This window comes from Salmo salar, chromosome 15 (assembly GCF_965601325.2).
Source record: "Salmo salar chromosome 15, fSalSal1, whole genome shotgun sequence".
Lineage (NCBI taxonomy): Eukaryota > Metazoa > Chordata > Actinopteri > Salmoniformes > Salmonidae > Salmo > Salmo salar.
In genome coordinates, this window is record NC_138305.1 from 71,942,773 (window position 1) to 71,963,054 (window position 20,282).

The 20,282-nt window shown below is 43.8% G+C and overlaps 1 protein-coding gene across 1 annotated transcript; it reads right to left on the reverse strand.

The window, feature by feature from the left end:
• Positions 1 to 3,913: 3,913 nt before the first annotated feature.
• On the reverse strand, positions 3,914 to 12,201 carry selenok (selenoprotein K). The gene is given in 5 exon segments (NM_001140901.2): positions 3,914 to 4,213; positions 9,116 to 9,211; positions 11,351 to 11,431; positions 11,580 to 11,670; positions 12,175 to 12,201. Coding segments are annotated over 5 exon segments (291 nt in total). The 5' UTR covers positions 12,194 to 12,201; the 3' UTR covers positions 3,914 to 4,209.
• Positions 12,202 to 20,282: the final 8,081 nt, after the last annotated feature.

The window sequence follows — 20,282 nt, forward strand, 5'->3', positions numbered from 1 at the left end:
TAATCATTCATCAATTTCAGCAGCCAATTGATGAATGGAAAGAGACATCTGTTACAAAACAACAAAAAGTGTAATGACAGTCAGAGATTGTCAAGCCAAGCCTTCTATACTGGGTAATCCCACAAGGTAGGGAGGGATGGATTTTCTGTTTGTCGAGGTTGACATAGTCTATTTATTATGGTGTTGAAAACACAAACAATGATATTGAAGTGGCCAAAGTCTCTATGCTTTTTTATTGATTGTGTGTTGCATTGGCTCAGAAACCTGTTGGCGGAAAATTTGTTGCATATATTTTATATAATTATAAGTATGGCATCAAAAGGTTTAAGATCAGATTTACCCCTAACTGATCATTGTCTGCAGCCGGCTCTGATTGTAGTGTAATGAAACAGACAGGGAGAGGGAGCTCATCTGTGGTGGTCTGCAAACCCCCAAACCTTTTGGCCCATAGTCCTGTGTGGCATCGACTGTGCCACAAAAGCATGCTGCAGTGGCAAAGTTGATATCCATGTTTATAAACACAGCTACGGTTATTGTTATTTGAGGTTAATTATATGAGGAGGGAAGGGTGTTTCATTTATTTGAGTTGTCCCGTGTGGCTCAGTTGGTAGAGCACGGTGTTTGCAACGCCAGGGTTGTGGGTTCGAATCCCACGGGGGACCAGTGTGGAGATTTTTTTTTTTAATGAAATGTATGCATTCACTACTGTAAGTCGCTCTGGATAAGAGCGTCTGTTAAATTACTAAAATGTAAATGTACTGTACAAGAAGCAGTTCATGTGAAAATATTTTGTACATGGGGGGGGGGATGTATTTTTGGGAGGGGGTGCACTATCTGTATAATCATCAACTTGATTAAGTAAAATATGAGATATTCTGTCAATCGCTGTTGGTTTATCTAGCAAGTTTTGACTTTTGATTTGACTGCCGTTACATGATTCGACAACGCTATAGCCTACTCGGCGTAAACTCTGTGTCAAGATAACCTACTGCTGAAATGCGCTGAATTAATTGATGCACATGATAATGCTTGGAATTTATGAACGGCCTGTTTCGCAATTCACATCATCATCTTTGGCGATCAAAGTTACTCAATCATTACTAAATATCAGTTTAATTTGCTGTGAAATCTTCACATCGTGGCGCAGCGACAGTCTTATTTTCAGTGGTGTAAAAAGTACCCAATTATCATACTTGAGTAAAAGTAAAGATACCTTAATAGACAATGACTCAAGTAAAAGTGAAAGTCACCCAGTAAAACACTACTTGAGTAAAAGTCTTTAAAGTATTTGTTTTTAAATATACTTACTCCAATTTGCATACCGCACTTACAGATCCACAGATGATGCAATCTCTATTGCACTCCACACTGCCCATTCCCACCTGGACAAAAGGAACCTCTATGTGAGAATGCTGTTCATTGACTACAGCTCAGCGTTCAACACCATAGTACCCTCAAAGCTCATCACTAAGTTATTGACCCTGGGACTAAACTGTAGTGGAGCAGGTTGAGAGCTTCAAGTTCCTTGGTGTCCACATCACCAACAAACTAACATGGTCCAAGCACACCAAGACAGTCGTGAAGAGGGCACAACAAAACCTATTCCCCCTCAGGAGACTGAACAGATTTGGCATGGGTCCTCAGATCCTCAAAAGCTTATACAGCTGCAACATCGAGAGCATCCTGACTGGTTGCATCACTGCCTGGTATTGCAACTGCTCGGCCTCCGACCGCAAGGCACTAGAGGGTAGTGCGTACGGCCCAGTACATCATTGGGGCCAAGCTTCCTGCCATCCAGGACCTCTATACCAGGCAGTGTCAGAGGAAGGCCCCAGAAAATTGTGAAAGACTCCAGCCACCCTAGTCATAGACTGTTCTCTCTGCTACCGCACGGCAAGCGGTACCGGAGCGCCAAGTCTAGGTCCAAGAGGCTTCTAAACAGCTTCTACCCCCAAGCCATAAGACTCCTGAATATCAAATCAAATGGCTACCCAGACTATTTGCATTGCCCCCCTCTTTTATGCCACTGCTACTCTCTGTTATTATCTATGCATAGTCACTTCAATAATAATAATACCCTACCTACATGTACATATTACCTCGACTAACCAGTGCCCCTGCACATTGACTCTGTACCGGTATCCCCCTGTATATAGTCTCGCTATTGTTATTTTACTGCTGCTCTTTATTTACTTGTTACTTTTATTTCTTATTCTTATCTGTATTTTTTGAAACTGCATTGTTGGTTAGGGGCTCGTAAGTAAGCATTTCACTGTAAGGTCTACACCTGTTGTATTCGGCGCATGTGACTAATAAAATTTTATTTGGAGTATCAAAATTAAATGTAACTGCTAAAAAATCAAAAGTAAAAGTATAAATAATTTCACATTCCTTATATTAATCAAACCAGACAGCACAATGTATTTTTTAAATTTACGGATAGCCAGGGACATAATTTACAAACTAAGCATTTGAGTTTAGTGAGTCCGCCAGATCAGAGGCAGTAGAGATGGCCAGGGATATTCTCTTGATAAGTGTGTGAATTGGACCATTTCCCTGTCCTGCTAAGCATTCAAAATGTAGAGTACTTTGGGTGTCAGGGAAATTGCATGGAGTAAAAAGTACAATATTTTCTTTAGGAATGTAGTGAAGTAAAAGTTGTCAAAAATATAAATAGTAAAGTACAGATACCCCAATTTTACTTAAGTACTTTACACCACTGCTTATTTTGGGAGAACCAGGGCATAGTGACAATATCTTGGTTTTAAACGCTTTAAATTGGCACTTCTGATTGTGGTATTTCCCAGGATTCTCGGGATAAATATGAATTGTTCCTGGTATTGAAACTTGGTAGAATTTCAGGAAAATATGAATCCCTAATGAACACTAGCTACTTGACCCAGTTTGAGGGCAAAGCGCTTACCTTGGACAAAGCCATCCTGCACAGCATCAACTGCTGTGGTATGGAAACACTACTTCAAAACTCTGTCCTATAATAGCTTGTTTAGTCATGTTGAAGATCAGGGTTTTGATACGCAGTCTGTTATACAGTGAGTATAAAATACAATATGGTTTAAGTTTCAGTGTGCCACACACTCTGCAAGCAGCAGTTATTAATGGCTGCTTTGCGTTTTCCAGGACATGAACCCTTGCCTGGTCTTGTGGAAGGGGGGGCTCGGTGCTGGCCTGCCTGGACACCACCCAGGAGATGTGGATCCACCAGAGTGTGCCAACGCTTTGGGGTGCGCATGCTCAGGGAGAGGGCCGCGTCCGTCTGGTGAACCTCAGAGAATAGAACCCACCGGAACAGAGGGAGAAGCCAGTTACCTTGATGACAGTAGAACACTGGCAAAGGTAACACTCATTGAGAAAGACATTTCCAGACACACAAGATAATGTAAATGCTTAACCTGGGCGATGACCCTCGTAGGCTTCAAACATCTCTCCCTTAGTACTTTATATTGAGTACTCTTAATAGACGTGTACAGCATGTGCGTCTTTTGGACAGTTTAACGTAGTGATGGATTAAATCTGTAATTTTGTTCCGAGTTTCTATTTTAGTATTTGTGTGGATGTTTATTTTAAATGAAAGCTATATTTATTTCTGAATAATAGGATTTTTACTGTTTTCACTTATTTTTACAGAGCATATGTAGGTGCCAATACATTTTTAGATACGAGGCATATTTAACTTGGTAAAATGATATAAACTGTGCTACCTTTCCTATAGTGCAATTAGCTAAGACGTTGTCAAGCGGGGGGTCAAGTGTGTTTGTGAGGCAGCGGATCCGAGATTGAGTACTGGTAAGGACTTGTGAAGGAAGCTAAACTGTGAACCTATATTTATCATGCCCCTAGTAAATTACATTTCAACATTTCATTGCTCTCAACATTCTTAGAAAGTACACAGGTATACAGCACAGGACTTTATTTAACAGTGGGATACAAAAAAATATTACAGCTTCGGAGAGGGATGTGATATGATTCACAATGGGACAAGAAGAGGGGTCTGAAACAGGAAGCTGCCGTATCGGCCGCCCTGGCCCCTACGTGTAGGAATTCCCAGAGCAGCGTCAGGAGTCTGTGGTGAGCAGAAGCAGCTGTAGAGGATGGGGGCTGGCACACATGCACGTCATTGCAGCCTAAATTAGGCTACATGTCTGCAGCCGGTGTGCCACAACCCACGCCTACACAAAAATGTGTAGGCGTTTACCTATGGAGAGGAACAGGGAACACGAAACAATGTAGTTATGTTCTACACTACCACATATTCACAGTAATATGACTTAATACATTACCAGCTACAATAGTTATTTACGTCTACACTGTATTTCTGATCAATTTGATGCCATTTTAAAATGGACAAAAAAAGTGCTTTTCTTTCAAAAACCAAAAGGACATTTCTAAGTGACCCCAAACTTTTAAATCGGTAGTGTAAATGTAGGTCGAGTTAAAGTGACTATGAATAGACAATAAACAGAGTAGCTGCAGCGTAAAAGAGGGGTCTGGGTAGCCCTTTGATTAGCTGTTCAGGAGTCTTATGGCTTAAAAGACATTCCCTTGAAAAATAAAAAAGCAGCACTAGTACTGTTTGTCCATTTTGAGACGCATCCTCAAAATAGTCAGAATTCATCTAAGATGCATTATAAACTCAGGACCCTGTCTTTCAAAGATAATTCGTAAAAATCCAAATAACTTCACAGATCTTCATTGTAAAGGGTTTAAACACTGTGTCCCATGCTTGTTCAATGAACCATAAACAATTAATGAACATGCACCTGTGGAACGGTCGTTAAGACACTAACAGCTTACAGACGGTAGGCAATTAAGGTCACAGTTATGAAAACTTAGGACACTAAAAAGAGGCCTTTCTACTGACTCTGAAAAACACCAAAAGAAAGATGCCCGGGGTCCCTGCCTTAGGCATGCTGCAAGGAGGCATGAGGACTGGAGATGTGACCAGGGCAATAAATTGCAATGTCCGTACTGTGAGACGCCTAAGACAGTGCTACAGGGAGACTGGACGGACAGCTGATCGTCCTCGTAGTGGCACACGTAACATCTGCACAGGATCGGTACATCCGAAAATCACCTGCGGGACAGGTACAAGATGACAACAACAACTGCCCGAGTTAAACCAGGAACGCACAAACCCTCCATCAGTGCTCAGACTGTCCGCAATAGGCTGAGAGAGGCTGGACTGAGGGCTTGTAGTCCTGTTGTAAGGCAGGTCTTCACCAGACATGCAATCTCCATAGACAAACATTGGCAGTAGAATGGGCTTACTGAAGAGCCGAGTTACTTTCAACGTGGCACCGTCATAGGATGCCACCTTTCCAACAAGTGTGTTCGTTAAATTTCTGCCCTGCTAGAGCAGCACCGGTCAACTGCTATTGTGAAGTGGAATCGTCTAGGATCAACAACGGCTCAGCCGTGAAGTGGTAGGCCACACAAGCTCACAGAAATGGGACCGCCGAGTGCTGAAGCACATACAAATCGCCTGTCCTCGGTTGCAACAAAAGTACTAAGTGGAGGCCATTTGGGCCAGGCCATTTGGGATCTTGAATACAAGACATGCGTCGGTGTATTGCACAAGATTTTCCCAACTCAGGAGCTCATGCTTTCTGAGGATGTAACAGTGATGATGGCTATTGGGCATTCTATCAAGCACTTGAGAGTCTGTGGACAGACTGAATGGGTTTTAATGTACAGCAAGCCTGGGCCCAACTAGACAAGCAGTATGTTAAGTGGGGGAGTACCGTAATTTCCGGACTATTAAGCGCACCTGAATATAAGCCGCACCCACTGAATTAAAAAAATAATATTATTTTGAACATAAATAAGGCGCACATGTGTATAAGCCGCAGGTGCCTACCGGTCCATTGAAACAAATGAACTTTACACAGGCTTTAACGAAACACGGCTTGTAACAAAAATAAATAGGCTTTAACGAAACACGGCTTGTAACAAAAATAAATAGGCTTTAATGAAACACGGTTGTTAACAAAAATAACTAGGCTTTAACGAAACACGGCTTGTAACAAAAAATGTAAAATTAGCAGTAAGCTTTAGTTGTCTTTTAGCACTGAGTCAATTCCTCACGCTGCTGTTTCCAACGTCTTATCATCGCCTCATTAAGACCAAGCTCCCGTGCAGCAGCTCTATTTCCTTTTCCAACAGCCAGATCAATCGCCTTCAACTTGAAAGCTGCATCATATGCATTTCTCCGTGTCTTTGCCATGATGAGGGTGACAAAATGACTACCGTAATCAGAATGATGGGAAGTTTGAGAGCGCTCGATTTAATCTAAACAGTAAACAAAAAACTTGGTTATTTTAGTTACCTTTTTCACCTCCTTTTTAAAAAGAGGTGAGAATCAACTATGATGCCAATGTACCTAAAATCAGATACCTGGAGCTTCTCCCCTCACATATAGACATCTGGCTCAGTGGCATCAGTTGCCCTCTGGAGAACATGCAGACAGTTTTTTTCACATTTAGATGCAAACATGAGACAGTGAGCCACTGTAACATGGACCATTAGATTGAGCTCTTGTGCAGCTTGTTTACTCATTGCATGCACATATATCACTGTATATTCTGCATACATTTGAACTTCAGACCCAGTACAGACAGACTCTGTAGCAGTGGAAACGCCTTCTCTGGAGTGATGAATCACACTTCACCATCTGGCAGTTCAACGGACTAATCTGGGTTTGGCGGATGCCAGAATGCTACCTGCCCCAATGCATAGTGGAGGAATAATGGTCTGGGACTGTTTTTCATGGGTCGGGCTAGGCCCCTTAGTTCCAGACGGTTGTGTGCTTCCAACTTTGTGGCAACAGTTTGGGGGAAGGCCATTTCCTGTTTCAGCAAGACAATGCCCATGTCACAAAGCGAGGCCAATACAGAATTGTTGTCGAGATCGGTGTGGAAGAACTTGACTGGCCTGCACAGAGCTCTGACCTCAACTCCATCGAACACCTTTGGGATGAATTGGAACGCCGACTGTGAGCTAGGCCTAATCGCCCAACCTCACTAATGCTCGTGGCTGAAAGTCCCTGCAGCAATGTTCCAACATCTAGTGGAAAGCCTTCCCAGAAGGGTGGAGGCTGTTTTAGCAGCGGGGGAGGGGGGGGGGGCAACTCCATATATGAATGCCCATGATTTTGGAATGAGATGTTTGACAAGCAGGTGTCCACATTCTTTTGGTCATTCATTTTGAGGTTTTTGCGTAGGGAATCTTAGTCACGCGATTTTACATAAAACAAAGATGTTTGGGGCAGTGTTTCTCAATCAAAAATGTGCATGAAAACGAGTCGTCTCTTGTTGAATGACAACAAAAGACTTGACCAATCATCGCCGAAGGGGCGTTGCCTCAAACTGTGCCCCCGAACAGCCGAAAAAACCCTTACCGGAGTCCCAAATGAACAAAAACGTCAAAAATGGCATCATAATACAGTGCATTCAGAAAGTATTCAGACCCCTTTACTTTTTCCACATTTTGTTACATTACAGCCTTATTCTAAAATGAATTCAACTTTTTGTTCCTCATCAATAAACACAATACCCCATAATGATAAAGCAAAAACAGGTTATACATTTTTGCAGATTTATAAAAAAAACGATAACAGAAATATTACATTTACATAAATATTCAGACCCTTTACTCTACTTTGTTCAAGCACCTTTGGCAGTGATTACAGCCTCGTTTCTTCTTGGGTAGGACTCTACAAGCTTGGCACACCTGTATTTGGGGAGTTTCTCCCATTCTTCTCTGCAGATCCTCTCAAGCTCTGTGAGTTGGATGGGGAGTGTCGCTGCACATATATTTTCATGTCACTCCAGAGATCTTCGATCAGATTCAAGTCTGGGCTCTGGCTGGGCCACTCACTGACATTCAGAGATTTGTCCCGACACCACTCCTGCGTGGTCTTGGCTGTGTGCTTAGGGTCGTTGTCCTGTCGGAAGGTGAACCTTAGCCCCAGTCTGAGGACTTGAGTGCTCTGGAGCAGGTTTTCATCAAGGATTTCTCTGTACTTTGCCCCATTCATCTTTGCCTTGATCCTGACTAGTCTCCCAGTCACTGCCGCTGAAAACCATCCCCACAGCAAGATGCTGCCACCACCATGCTTCACCGTAGGGATAGTGCCAGGTTTCTTCAGACGTGACGCTTGGCATTCAGGCCAAAGAGTTCAATCTTGGTTTCATCAGACCAGAGAATCTTGTTTCTCAAAGTCTGAGTCTTTAGGTGCCTTTTGGCAAATTCAAAGCGGGCTGTCATGTGCCTTTAACTGAGTGGCTTCTGTCTGGCCACTCTACCATAAAGGTCTGATTGGTAGAGTGCTGCAGAGATGGTTGTCCTTCTGGAAGGTTCTCCCATCTCCACAGAGAAAGTCTGGTGCTCTGTCATAGTGTCCATCGGGATCTTGGTCACCTCTCTGACCAAGGCCCTTCTCCCCCGATTGTTCAGTTTGGCCGGGCGGCCAGCTCTAGGAAGAGTCTTGGTGGTTCCAAAGATCTTCCATTTAGGAATGATGGAGGCCAGTGTTCTTGGGGACATTTAATGCTGCAGAAATGTTTTGGTACCTTTCCCCAGATCTTTGCCTCGACACAATCCTGTCTCGGAGCTCTACAGACAATTCCTTTGACCTCATGGCTTGGTTTTTGCTCTGACATGCACTGTCAACTGTGGGACCATATATAGGCAGGTGTGTGCCTTTCCAGATATATGTCTAATCAATTGAATTTACCACAGGTGGACTCCAAGGTGTAGAAACATCTCAAGGATGATCAATGGAAACAGGATGCACCTGAGCTCAATTTTGAGTCTCATAACAAAGGGTCTGAATACTTATGTAAAGGTATTTCTGTTTGTATTTTTAATAAATTAGCAAAAATGTCTAAACCTGTTTTCGCTGTCATTATGGGCTATTGTGTTTAGATCGATGAGGAACATTTTATATTTAATCCATTTTAGAATAAGGCTGTAACGTAACAAAACGTAGAAAAAGTCAAGGGGTCTGAATACTTTCCAAATGCACAAATTCTTCCGACTGGGAAGCATGCGGACACCTTTATGATAACTGTGGCCTGTATCACCATATCTCCCTCACCTTCCTCATCCTCCTCCCCCCATGGGAGGGGCGCTGGGCCCCCCACCGTGGTTTATCCTCCCCATCCGCCTCCGGCCACCAGGGGGTCCAGGGGGGCTGGTGGAAGAGAGAAGACAGCCATGGGAATGTTAGAACACTTGTCCACTGTCATAATGAAGTCAGTCAACCCTTATTCTGCATCAACATGACAATCTTAAAAGTTGCACTATAGAGAAATCGCTCCACCATTTCCTGGTTGCTAGAACTCTAATAGTGTGCCTAATTTCAGTGCAAGTGACAAAATAAGCTACTATAGTGTAGAGAATCATTGTACCATCTAAACCGCTGTGAAGTACAGTACCAGTCAAATGTTGACACACCTACTGATTCAAGGGTTTTTCTTTATTTTGACTAATTTCTACATTGTAGAATAATAGTGATGACATCAAAACTATGAAATATATTTGGAATCATGTCGTAACCAAAAAAAAGTAAAACAAATAAAAAATTAGATTACATATGAGATTTTTCAAAGTAGCCACCCTTTACCTTGATGACAGCTTTGCACACTCTTGGCATTCCCTCAACCAGCTTCATGAGGTAGTCACCTGGAATGCATTTCAATTAATAGGTGTGCCTTGTTAAAAGTTAATTGGTGGAATTTCTTTCATTCCTAATGCATTTGAGCCAATCAGTTGTGTTTTGACAAGGTTGGGGTGGTATACAGAAGATAGCCCTATTTGGTAAAAGACCAAGTCCATATTATGGCAAGAACAGCTCAAATAAGCAAAGAGAAATGACAGACCATCATTACTTTAAGACATGAAGGTCAGTCAATCTGGATCATGTCAAGAACTTTGACTGTTTCTTCAAGTGCAGTCGCAAAAACCATCAAGCGCCATGATGAAACTGGCTCTCACGAGGACCGCCACAGGAAAAGAAGACCCAGAAGTTACCTCTTCTGCAGGGGATAAGTTCATTAGAGTTACCAACCTCAGCAATTACAGCCCAAATAAATGCTTTATGGAGTTCAAGTAAGACACATCAACATCAACTGTTCAGTTGAGACTGCGTGAATCAGGCCTTCATGGTGGATTTGCTGCAAAGAAACCCCTACTAAAGGACACCAATAAGAAGAAGAGACTTGCTTGGGCCAAGAAACACGAACAATGGACATTAGACCGGTGGAAATCTGTCCTTTGGTCTGATGAGTCCAAATGTGAGATTTTTGTTTCCAATCGCCGTGTCTTTGTGAGACGCAGAGTAGGTGAATGCATGATCTCTGCATGAGTGGTTCCCACCTTTAAGCATGGAGGTGTGATGTTGTGCCGGTGCTTTGCTGGGGACACTGATTTATTTAGAATTCAAGGCACACTTAACCAGCATGGCTACCACAGCATTCTGCAGCGATACGCCTTTCCCTTCTGGATTGCGCTTAGTGGGACTATCATTTGTTTTTCCAACAGGACAATGACCCAAAACACACCTCCAGGCTGTGTAAGGGCTATTTGACCAAGAAGGAGAGTGATGAGTGCACAATCACCCAACCTCAACCCAATTGAGATGGTTTGGGATGAGTTGGACCGCAGAGTGAAGGAAAAGCAGCCAACAAGTGCTCAGCATGCGGGAATGAACTCCTTCAAGACTGTTGGAAAAGCATTCCTCATGAAGCTGGTTGAGAGAATGCCAAGAGTGTGCAAAGCTGCCATCAAGGCAAAGGGTGGCTACTTTGAAAAATATAACATTTTGTTTAACCCTTTTTTGGTTACTACATGACTCCATATGTGTTGTTTCATAGTTTTGATGTCTTCACTATTATTCTACAATGTAAAAAAATAGTAAAAATAAAGAAAAACCCTTGAATGAGTACGCGTCCAAACTTTTGACTGGTACTGTATATATTCCATAACCAAACATATTGATGTTTCAGCTGTTTGAAGATATTTTACTTTCCATTTTGTACTCTACGAAGAACAAAAATAACTTACAAACGGGAAGCATAGAAATAGCGCACATAAAACATATCTACTGCTTCTTAGAAGCCTTCAAGTAGAATGATAGATCTATAACCTCCATTTCTATGTACATTTGGTCAGGTTGCCCAAAAAGTTACATATTGCCACTAATTATTTCTAAAGCCATTCATCTTAACCATTACAAAGCCCTAGTCTTGCACTAGAAGTGTTTTGTGATTGCCACGTCAGCCTGACATGATGGGAAGTAGACTAACTCTCTGTTTGGACCTTAGGGACTTACCCTCTGCCATCACTGTAGCCTGCAGAGGATGAGCCAGAGTTACCCCTCTTTGTCAGATCTGGCTGGACCAGGGATTGGAAACTGTGAGAGAAAAAAATAATAATCAAAGCAGATGATTATCTCTGTATACAAGGCCTATAATTGACTTTGTAATGATAATCTTCACAGCAACATGCAATGCTAGTGCCATGCGAATGCCCAGAGGCCTCTGTGTTGACTGCTGACTTACAACAAGCCAATGAACTCCACAGCACCCCAGAAGAGATCAGTGAGGAACGACATTCGCCATGGAGACTGGCTTCTGTTGTCCAGGACCTGACCTGATAAGAGAGGAAAACTTGTTAGTGATGATTATATCCAAACTACAACACCTGGAACTAGCCTCTTGGTCCATCAGCCAGTGTGACTAGCATTGGCAGGTGCTAATTTCAGGCCCAGCAGTAAACACAGAGGCTATATATATTTCACTAACATTACATGCCTACAAATCAATAGCGAAGACTGGAGAGACACACACAGAAGAAGCCTAACTAGCTAGCTATATAGCCAGGCTCAATAGAATGATCCAATTTCCACTCTACAGCCCATAGAGAGTTAAAAGAGACTCGAATAACTTTCAACCTGCCTTATTTAGCTGCTGTCTATCGTAACTGTTTGTTGTCGTAGCTAATGTTAGCTACTTAGCTAGCATCATTTCGCATTTCTAGCGAAAGGTGAAGACATAGTGAGCTTGCAGAGATGAATTACTACGATGTGTATATTAATTAGCGACTTTAATGAAACAATAAACACATACATTACAACAATATCAATAAACCACTAACCATTCGCCACGTACACCATTTTTGCAGATCCCAACTACTGTTGTTCGCTGCTAAATTTCCGCATCCGGTGTATACGTCACTTCGTAAAACGAACGCTCCCAAGGGCCCCGCCCACCTGATTAGGCAGGCCTATTCTTCTTACACTTTTTGGGGTAAATTCAGTTTACCCTAAATGTCTCTTCTGCGGTGTATATTTTGTGTCAGACTATGACACCTTCCATCACTCACGTTTGAAGTTGCTTTCTCACTTTGCAGCACTGTCTGTAATTCACTTTTGAGCACCTAGCTAGCAGACACTTGCATTGTCTTGCTAAATGAATACTGTGTTGTTACACAACGAGCTACAAGTCACCTACTTACAGGTGATATATTTGCATTTGTACAAAAGGTTGTAGATGTTATGCTTTTTAAAACAACGTTAGCAAAGGCTTTCGTGTTGTAGTTTGAAAAGGGTTGGATGTTTCTCACATTCCCATACCCATAGGTGAAGTATCCTATTAATTTATTGAAAGCAATCTATGCCCACCAGATGGCAGTCCATACCTATTCTTATGATTTATTTTACTATCAACGTCTGCCCTATGCTACCCACTGCAATGTAAAGTGGCTACTTAGTGACTTTGAAAAATGTCTCTTCTGCAGATAGACAGCCATCATATAAATCCATGTTTTACTATCGTCTCATTATTACCTTTCTGATGAACTTTGGTGCCTTTTCAATCTTCCAAGAGATTCACGTTATTACACACTTTTTCATTCTCTTCCTCCTCTCACACAAAACACAGACCACACCATCTCCATGAATGTCTTCTTATTTCTACAAACAGACACCATCATTGTGCTCGGCTGATTGCGCAATACTGTTTGGGACTCATTTGTAGAAAAAGGAAGCGAGTGATTCAGAGAGGGGCGAAGAAAGCGATAGAACCACAAACTTCCATTTGGGCACCAGCGGGGTAGAAAACACTGTGTTTTGTCCTGCTATGATGAGCCCCCATGAAACACATTCGGGCCAGTGTAGTTGCTGACTGGTGAATTCACCAGCATGTGGGTGTCGTGTGAGGTCATCACAGAGCACTGGGTGTCAGAGACAATGGAGGAGCAAAGTGTGGGGGAAGCCAGTGGCGCTCTTCTCTGTCCTGGTAATGTTGTACGTGGGCAGGGGGGACAGTCAAGGGGACACAGTTGCTGGGTGTTTTCTATCAGGAGCACAAAGAGCCATTGAAGTGGGTTTGTTCTGCTACTTCCCCTCTCCGGCCTCACACAGACCAGAGCCCTCCTCTATGGACCCTGGGCCTGGTCCTCTATGTTCATACAGATAGGTCCACACAGAGTAGCAGCTGCATGGACTACAGCCCTGGCTGTGAAGTGTGACGTTTGAATCTGGTGTTATAAATTCTATGGTACTTTAGACATTGGAGCCCCCTGTATTGGGGTTCCCAATGGGTTACCTGTAGGGCAGTTTTCGAAAGTATTAGGTAATACTGCTCAGGAATTTAGAGTCCCTATAACTGCTTTTATACCCCAAAAAGCAATCGTCTCTGAGCTGTTCAGCATCTCCCATCCTCTGCACCCCTGCCTGGCACCCTACTCCTCCTACCACCCGCCAGAACTCTTACAGACAGTGGATGAGAAAGGGAGGGGTGGACAGAGGAGGTGTGCGAGATGGGTGGGTGGGGGGGTTCTAAAAGGCAGTGGCTTAAACCGCAGCGTCCTGCTCATTCTCTCCCGTCCCCCAGTGCTCTTTCTGTCTTTCATTCCTTACGTATTTTTCTTTGTCTTCTCTTCTTCCCCCAGAGAGAACGTTATATGCGTGCGCAGTGATGTTCATGAGCCTACGAACACAAAGCTAACAACAGCCCGTTTTGACCGTCTCTCTTTGGATTCATTCTTTCACTCTTCAAGGTTGTCGGAAAACAAACGTCGTCGTTCGTGTAACGAGACAGTCCGCGGCCGGGCTTTGACAGAGCCCTCTGCGGTGTGACCTTCCACAGCGCAGCTCTTACTGCCTCTGCCTCTTTGTCATGTGATGATGAATTGCAACAGCAGGCCAGTGGGTTTGTCTCTGTAGTCCATTCGATGACGACCAACAGAGTCCAGGGAGACTGCTTACGTCTTTGTGGCTGAAAACAGGTGGATCTGTTGTCATCAGTGGAATAATACGGGACTGTAAAAGATTGGATGAATCATTTAGAATACTTTCTGGAGGTGGTGGGTGGGGAGACAAAAAGGAAATGGAAGGAAGGAAGAAACGTAGGGATGGGTTGGGATTGTGTGTGTGTGTGTATTATCCATTATTTTACACAAGACAAGAGGAGGTGTGGGGGCAATCTTCAGAAGAGCGTCTTGTCCTGAAGCTCCATCAGAGGAGCAGGGGAATGATCAGAAACATATTTGTTCTCACTCTCTGTGAGAGTGTTCTGAACCCTGTCCCACGCCACAGTTAAACCCAGCATAGCCGTTTCGGTATCATCTTTCACACACGTTGTTCCCCAGTGGTTGTTTCCCGTTTCTCGGTCCGTTTGGCAAGGCATCTTTGTTTTATCATGTTGATTACCCCTCTCTCAAGCTGTGATTTGGGTTCCAGTTGTACGAGTGCCATTTTGGGTTAGTATGTCTTGGCCTTTCTTGGCTCTCTTTCCGCCAAGCTGTAAAACATCCCAAGTTGACAGTTTACAATTTACACATGTTTTTTCCGTTGCTATGTTTGTCCAGGTTGCCATGATGCATTTCTGTAGTTATGAATCACACACCTGTTCATTGGAGGTGTTCCAGACATTATCAATGGTTACAGTGTTTACTTCCACTGCATTCCTGCTCTTGAATTGGCCTGTAGATGTGCTGATTGTACATGAGGGCGTGACATTCCCTGGATTACTTCATGTTTAGAGAGTTCCGGGGTTGTTGATAAGGGTGAATATTTAGTTACTATGAGGTCTTAGCGCAACATGTCACCTCTTCACCCTCCCTTACAAATCACATGGTTGAACGGCGTGCTACAGGGGTGTGTATCACTGACCGTGCCAGGCGTGTCTGTCTGTCTACAGGCCTTATGAATTCCACTTCCCTGATCAAATGAATAATTGACCAACCACATTTCTGGTTTCCAGGGTTACCTTTGGCTTTTTGCGCAATGGCAGGTGATGCGTTGATCTCTGCCGTGATAGGGCTGGAAGAAGGGCGGGGCTTCGGCATAGCTTGGTGGATAGGTTTTGTGTAGGATTTTTGGGGGGCAGGGAAAATCCTGCTCTCAACATACCGGAGGTTAACACTTCAACAATCCAATCACTTGAGCCAGGTGAGGAGTTTCTACTGGGGAAAACAGGGGCACGGGCAGGGGAGGAAAGGGGAGAAGAGGAGGGAGACTAGTCAAAAGGAGCTTCTGTCAGAGGATAAGTATAGGAGGTAGATTGGGCTCTGTTTTTCCCATGGGACCACTTAGTGCCCCTGTGTTTGGTAAAACTGCAGAGTACTTATACAGTATCTGTGGGATTGAAGGGGTGACAAGACAGAGTAATCAATCACTACAGGCACCTTTCATCTCTGTCGCCTATCTTACTTCCTGTGTGTGTGTGTGTGTGTGTGTGTGTGTGTGTGTGTGTGTGTGTGTGTGTGTGTGTGTGTGTGTGTGTGTGTGTGTGTGTGTGTGTGTGTGTGTGCGTGTGCGTATGTGTGTGTGTGTGTGTGTTTGTTTGTGTGTGTGTGTACGCCTACATGATTTGGGCTCCCAAGTGGCGCAGCGGTCTAAGGCACTGCATCTCAGTGCTAGAGGCGTCACTACAGACCCTGGTTTGATTCCAGGCTGTATCATAATTGGCACAGCGTCGTTAGGGCTTGGCCGGGGTAGGCCGTCATTGTAAATAAGAATTTGTTCTTAACTGACTTGACTAGTTAAATAAAATATTTTTGTAAAAATTGTGTACGTGCGCTAACACCCCAATAACACAGTCGCAGTCGGCATTCCAATTCATCCCAAAGGTGTTTGATGGGGTTGAGGTCAGGGCTCTGTGCAGGCCAGTCAGGTTCTTTCACACCGATCTCGTTGCTTCCAGAGGCAGTTTGGAACTCGGTAGTGAGTGTTGCAACCAAGGACAGAGTATTTTTACACGCTACACGCTTCAGCACTCGGTGGTCCCGTTCTGTGAGCTTGTGTGGCCTACCACTTCGCGGCTGAGCCGTTGTTGCTCATAGACGTTTCCACTTCACAATAACAGCACTTACAGTTGACCGAGGCAGCTCTAGCAGGTCAGAAATTTGACAAACTGACTTGTTGGAAAGGTTGCATCTTATGACTTTGCCACATTGAAAGGCACTGAGCTCTTCAGTAAGGTCTTTCTACTGACAGTGTTTGTCTATGGAGATTTCATGTCTGTGTGCTCGATTTTATACACCTGTCAGTAACAGGTGTGGCTGAAATAGCCAAATCCAATCATTTGAGTGGGTGTCAATATACTTTGTATATATAGCGTAAGTCAATAAGTCATTGCTTTTTTTTGTGTGTGTGCGTGCGTGCGTGCATTTGTGCGTGTGTGTGTGTGAGAGATAATGAGGGACAGAGAGAAGTCCCGAGGGACAGAGAGAGAGAAACATGTCCCTCCCCTAATGTACGTGTGCAAGACTGTATGCATCATGCATGTGTGAGTGTATGCATTACAGTATAACATACAGGTAACTGCCAAAATAAAGGAAACACTTGAGTAAATGAGGGATACAAAGTACACTGCTCAAACTCACACTTCTGTGAAATCAAACTGTCCACTTAGGAAGCAACACCGATTGACAATAAATTTCACATGCTGTTGTGCAAATGGAATAGACAACAGGTGGAAATTATAGGCAATTAGCAAGACACCCCCAATAAAGGAGTGGTTCTGCAGGTGGTGACCACAGACCACTTCTCAGTTCCTATGCTTCCTGGCTGATGTTTTGGTCACTTTTGAATGCTGGCGGTGCTTTCACTCTAGTGGTAGCATGAGACGGAGTCTACAACCCACACAAGTGGCTCAGGTAGTGCAGCTCATCCAGGATGGCACATCAATGCGAGCTGTGGCAAGAAGGTTTGCTGTGTCTGTCAGCATAGTGTCCAGAGCATGGAGGAGCTACCAGGAGACAGGCCAGTACATCAGGAGATGTGGAGGAGCCCGTAGGAGGGCAACAACCCAGCAGCAGGACCGCTACCTCCGCCTTTGTGCAAGGAGGAGCAGGAGGAGCACTGCCAGAGCCCTGCAAAATGACCTCCAGCAGGCCACAAATGTGCATGTGTCTGCTCAAACGGTCAGAAACAGACTCCATGAGGGTGGTATGAGGGCCTGACGTCCACAGGTGGGGGTTGTGCTTACAGCCCAACACCGTGCAGGACGTTTGGCATTTGCCAGAGAACACCAAGATTGGCAAATTCGCCACGGGCACCCTGTGCTCTTCACAGATGAAAGCAGGTTCACACTGAGCACCTTAGACAGACGTGACAGAGTCTGGAGACGCCGTGGAGAACGTTCTGCTGCCTGCAACATCCTCCAGCATGACCGGTTTGGCGGTGGGTCAGTCATGGTGTGGGGTGGCATTTCTTTGGGGGGCCGCACAGCCTTCCATGTGCTCACCAGAAGAAGCCTGACTGCCATTAGGTACCGAGATGAGATCCTCAGACCCCTTGTGAGACCATATGCTGGTGCGGTTGGCCCTGGGTTCCTCCTAATGCAAGACAATGCTAGACCTCATGTGGCTGGAGTGTGTCAGCAGTTCCTGCAAGAGGAAGGCATTGATGGACTGGCCCGCCCGTTCCCCAGACCTGAATCCAATTGAGCACATCTGGGACATCATGTCTCGCTCCTTCCACCAACGCCACGTTGCACCACAGACTGTCCAGGAGTTGGCGGATGCTTTAGTCCAGGTCTGGGAGGAGACCCCTCAGGAAACCATCCGCCACCTCATCAGGAGCATGCCCAGGCGTTGTAGGGAGGTCATACAGGCACGTGGAGGCCACACACACTACTGAGCCTCATTTTGACTTGTTTTAAAGACATTACATCAAAGTTGGATCAGCCTGTAGTGTGGTTTTCCACTTTCATTTTGAGTGTGACTCCAAATCCAGACCTCCATGGGTTGATAAATTGGATTTCCATTGATTCTTTTTGTGTGATTTTGTTGTCAGCACATTCAACTATGTAAAGAAATAAGTATTTAATAAGATTATTTCATTCATTCAGATCTAGGATGTGTTTTTTTTGTGTTCCCTTAATTTTTTTGAGCAGTGTATATTGAAAGCAGGTGTTCCACACAGTTGTGGTTCCTGACTTAATTAAACAATTAACAACCCATCATGCTTATGTATAAAAATGCTGGGCAGGCCATTATTTTGGCTACCATGACTAATTATTTTTACATTTAACCTTTATTTAACTAGGCAAGTCAGTTAAGAACAAATTCTTATTTATAATGACGGCCTACCGGGGAACAGTGGGTTTAGGGGCAGAACAACCGATTTTTACCTTGTCAGCACAGGGATTTGATCTAGCAACCTTCCGATTACTGGCCCAACACTCTAACCACTAGGCTACCTGCCACCCTGATAGGATGACATTGTCCCCATCCACAGTGACCACTCAGCTGCCAGTTGCCAGCTGCCAGATGAGGACTTGTGAGGCGTCTGTTTCTCAAACTAGACACTCTAATGTACTTGTCCTCTTGCTCAGTTGTGCACCGGGGCCTCCCACTCCTCTTTCTATTCTGGTTAGACACAGTTTGTGCTGTTCTGTGAAGGGAGTAGTACACAGCGTTGTACGAGATCTTCAGTTTCTTGGCAATTTCTCGCAGGGAATAGCCTTCATTTCTCAGAACAAGAATAGACTGGCAAGTTTCAGAAGAAAGTTCTTTGTTTATAGCCATTTTGAGCCTGTAATTGAACCCACAAATGCTGATGCTCCAGATACTCAACTAGTCTAAAGAAGGCCAATCTTTTTGCTTCTTTCAGCAGAACAACAGTTTTCAGCTGTGCTAATGTAACAGTGTAGGTTCCGTCCCTCTCTTCGCCCCAACCTGGGCTCGAACCAGGGACCCTTGCACACATCAACAACTGACACCCCACGAAGCATCGTTACCCATCGCGCCACAAAAGCCGAAACCCTACTTCAAGTCTCAGAGCGAGTGACGTCACTGATTGAAACGCTATTAGCGTGCACCACCACTAACTAACTAGCCATTTCACATCGGTTACACTAACATAAATGCAAAAGGGTTTTCTACTGATCAATTAGCCTTTTAAAATTATAAACATGGATTAGCTAACACAACGTGCCATCGGAACACAGGGGCGATGGTTGCTGATAATGGTATTCTGTACGCCTGTACGCCTATTCCATAACAAAATCTGCTGTTTCCAGCTATAATAGTCATTTACAACATTAACAATGTCTACACTGTATTTCTGATCAATTTGATGTTATTTTAATGGACAAAAAAAATGTGCTTTTCTTTCAAAAACAAGGATATTTCTAAGTGACCCCAAACTTTTGAGCAGTCGTGTATAAATAAATATATATGTCTCTCCGTGTCACGTCCTGACCAGTAACAGGGGTTATTTGTCATTGTAGTTTGGTCAGGGGGTGTTTGTTTTGTGTGTTTCGGTGTTTTTTGGTTTAGGTTCTATGTTATCTATTTCTATGTTTATATCTAGTTTTCTATTTCTAGGTTGGGTTTTTGGCAATGACCTCCAATTAGAGGAAGCTGGTTGTCGTCGTCTCTAATTGGAGGCCATATTTAGTTGTGTTTGTTTCACTTGTGTTTTGTGGGTGGTTATTTTCTGTATAGCCTGTGTGCCTTATGGAACTGTTTCGTCATTTTGTTTATTTTGTTTAAGTGTTATCTTTAAATAAATGAAGAAGATGAGCACTATACCCGCTGTGCCTTGGTCCAATCCTTACGACGCCTGTGACATTCCGTCTCTCTCCCTTTCCTCTCCCTGTCACTCTCTCTCTCTTTCTCTCTCAATTCAATTAAATTCAGTAGACTTACTTTGATATGGCAAGTTAAATTACTTACATTGTCAAAGTATACATATAACAAAAAATTGTGAGACCAACAGCAATAAGGCATCAATAGTAGTAGTGGAAATG